General features: G+C 63.7%; 1 protein-coding gene across 1 annotated transcript in view; it reads right to left on the bottom strand.

The window, feature by feature from the left end:
- Nucleotides 1–1812, bottom strand: part of NFIC (nuclear factor I C) — a 32423-nt gene that overhangs the window by 891 nt on the left and 29720 nt on the right. Inside the window, exons 7-8 of the mRNA XM_031062201.1 lie at nt 224–352; nt 2–109 (exon numbers count right to left, since the gene is read on the bottom strand). Of these exons, the coding sequence (XP_030918061.1) occupies nt 2–109; nt 224–352 (237 nt within the window). The remainder of the gene's footprint in view (nt 1; nt 110–223; nt 353–1812) is intronic.

Genomic DNA, 1812 nt, shown 5'->3' with positions numbered 1-1812 from the left:
GGCGGGTCCCGGATGGCCGTGTGCGGGAAGTAGGTGGAGGCCGTCTGGGGAAGGATGGAGGTGGTGGGGAAATGCAGCGCAGACGATGGGTGCGGGCTTCGGGCGATACCTGCGGGTGACAGCAAAAGGGGACACGCACCTGTGTCACTAGCTAGTGGCTGCCCCAGCCCCCCGACCCCTCAGCGCTCACTCTGTGCCTCTGTTTCCCTGGCAGGACACTCACCACTGTGCACAGCAATGACGGGACGGTGGTGCTGTGTGAAGCTGCTCAGCCGGGGTGAGGAGTCCTGGGGTGATGGGCTGTTGAAGGGGGACTTGTCCATCTCTGTCTTCTTCACAGTGGGGGAGATGCCTGGGGAAAGCAGGGTGCAACGTCAGACCTGCCATGGGACCCTAAATCCCATGGCTGCTGCCATCTCAGTGCAGTGTTGGGGGAGCTCATTCCGGGGGCAGGGGGCACCCCGGGCTCAGGGTGGGCACTGGGAGGGTGGTGGTGTGAGCGTGTGTGTGCTGGCAGGAGGGTGGGGCAGGGGCACCTCTGAGGGCACCTCTGGGGGCACACCTGTGTGGATGAATGTGTGTGCATGTGTGTATGTACCAGCACAGCTCTGTGCCTGTGTGGGTACTCACACAGCTGTGCACAGGTGTGTGCTCCTGCAGGTGCGTGCATGCGGGTGCACACAGCTCTGTGCGCGTGTGTCCCACCCCGGTGGCAGAAGTGGGTGCCCTCATGGATGCCACTGTGGCCCTGCAGCACCCACCTCCCCTGGCACTTGGGGCTGGGGGCTACAGCAGCTCCTGGGGAGGCAGAGAGGTGCCAGCACGGGAGTGATCACCCCAGAGACCCCTGGCAGCAGTGGCTGCCCAGGTCCCCGAGGCCACCCCAGGGCATTGGGCTGAGTGGGGGGGTTGGCAGGCACGTTAATCCCCTGCCTCTGTGGCTTAAGCTCTGGACATTTGGCCCGGGCCTGGTAATGGGTTTAGCCCTTTCTCAGTCGGGTGTTAGGAGGATTTCCCAGAACATCCCGTACAGGATTGCCAAGCCCCCTCCCCGCCGCCAAGGCTGAGCCCCCCCCGCCAGCCACCCTCACCCCTGCCCGGGTCAGGCCACAGATGCCCTGGCACAGCTCCCTCCTGCCTCCATGCACCACTTTGGGAAGGGGGCTGCACCTTCCCCAGACCCCCCCTGCACCAGCCCCACGGGGCAGGATGGGGTACAGTCCCTGCACACACGGGACACAGTTTGGGGGCTGGACCTGCATCCCCCAAACCTCCTTACACCAGGATTGGTGCCTCCAGCCCTCCAGCCAGGCACCCCCAGGCACTGGCAGGGCTGGGGGGCTGCTGTGGAGCCCACCCCGCTGCTGGGGGAGGCAGGAGAAGAGCTAAGGGAGGAGGAAGAGGAGCAGCTTCTTTGCCTGCACCTCGGGGTGTGGGAGCTGCTGTGCCAGCCCTGCAGCATCACTTTAATTAGCCCAGCCCCCCCTTTCTTAATGAACAGCTAATTGGGGCTTGTCTAGACAGGAAAGGGAAAAAAACCACCAAGCCAGAAAGCTGTCCACAGTGATGTGGGGCTGGGGGAGCCGACTTGGGGCTGGGAGAGGCTGGTGTGGGGCTGCAGACCAGACATGGGGCTGGAGGCTGGGTTGGCCCTACAGAGAGAACCCATGTTAAAATAGGGGTCCCTGTAGCAACACCACAGTCCCCACAGAGCCCTGCCCAAAGTGGGGGGCCACAGACACACCTGGGCACCTATGGAAAGCCTGTGCCTAACTCAGGGGGGCTTGACAGCAACCCCACAGACCCCATGGA

This window comes from Geospiza fortis, unplaced genomic scaffold, assembly GCF_000277835.1.
Source record: "Geospiza fortis unplaced genomic scaffold, GeoFor_1.0 scaffold254, whole genome shotgun sequence".
NCBI classification, from domain to species: domain Eukaryota; kingdom Metazoa; phylum Chordata; class Aves; order Passeriformes; family Thraupidae; genus Geospiza; species Geospiza fortis.
This window is presented reverse-complemented; position numbering and strand designations above follow the sequence as displayed.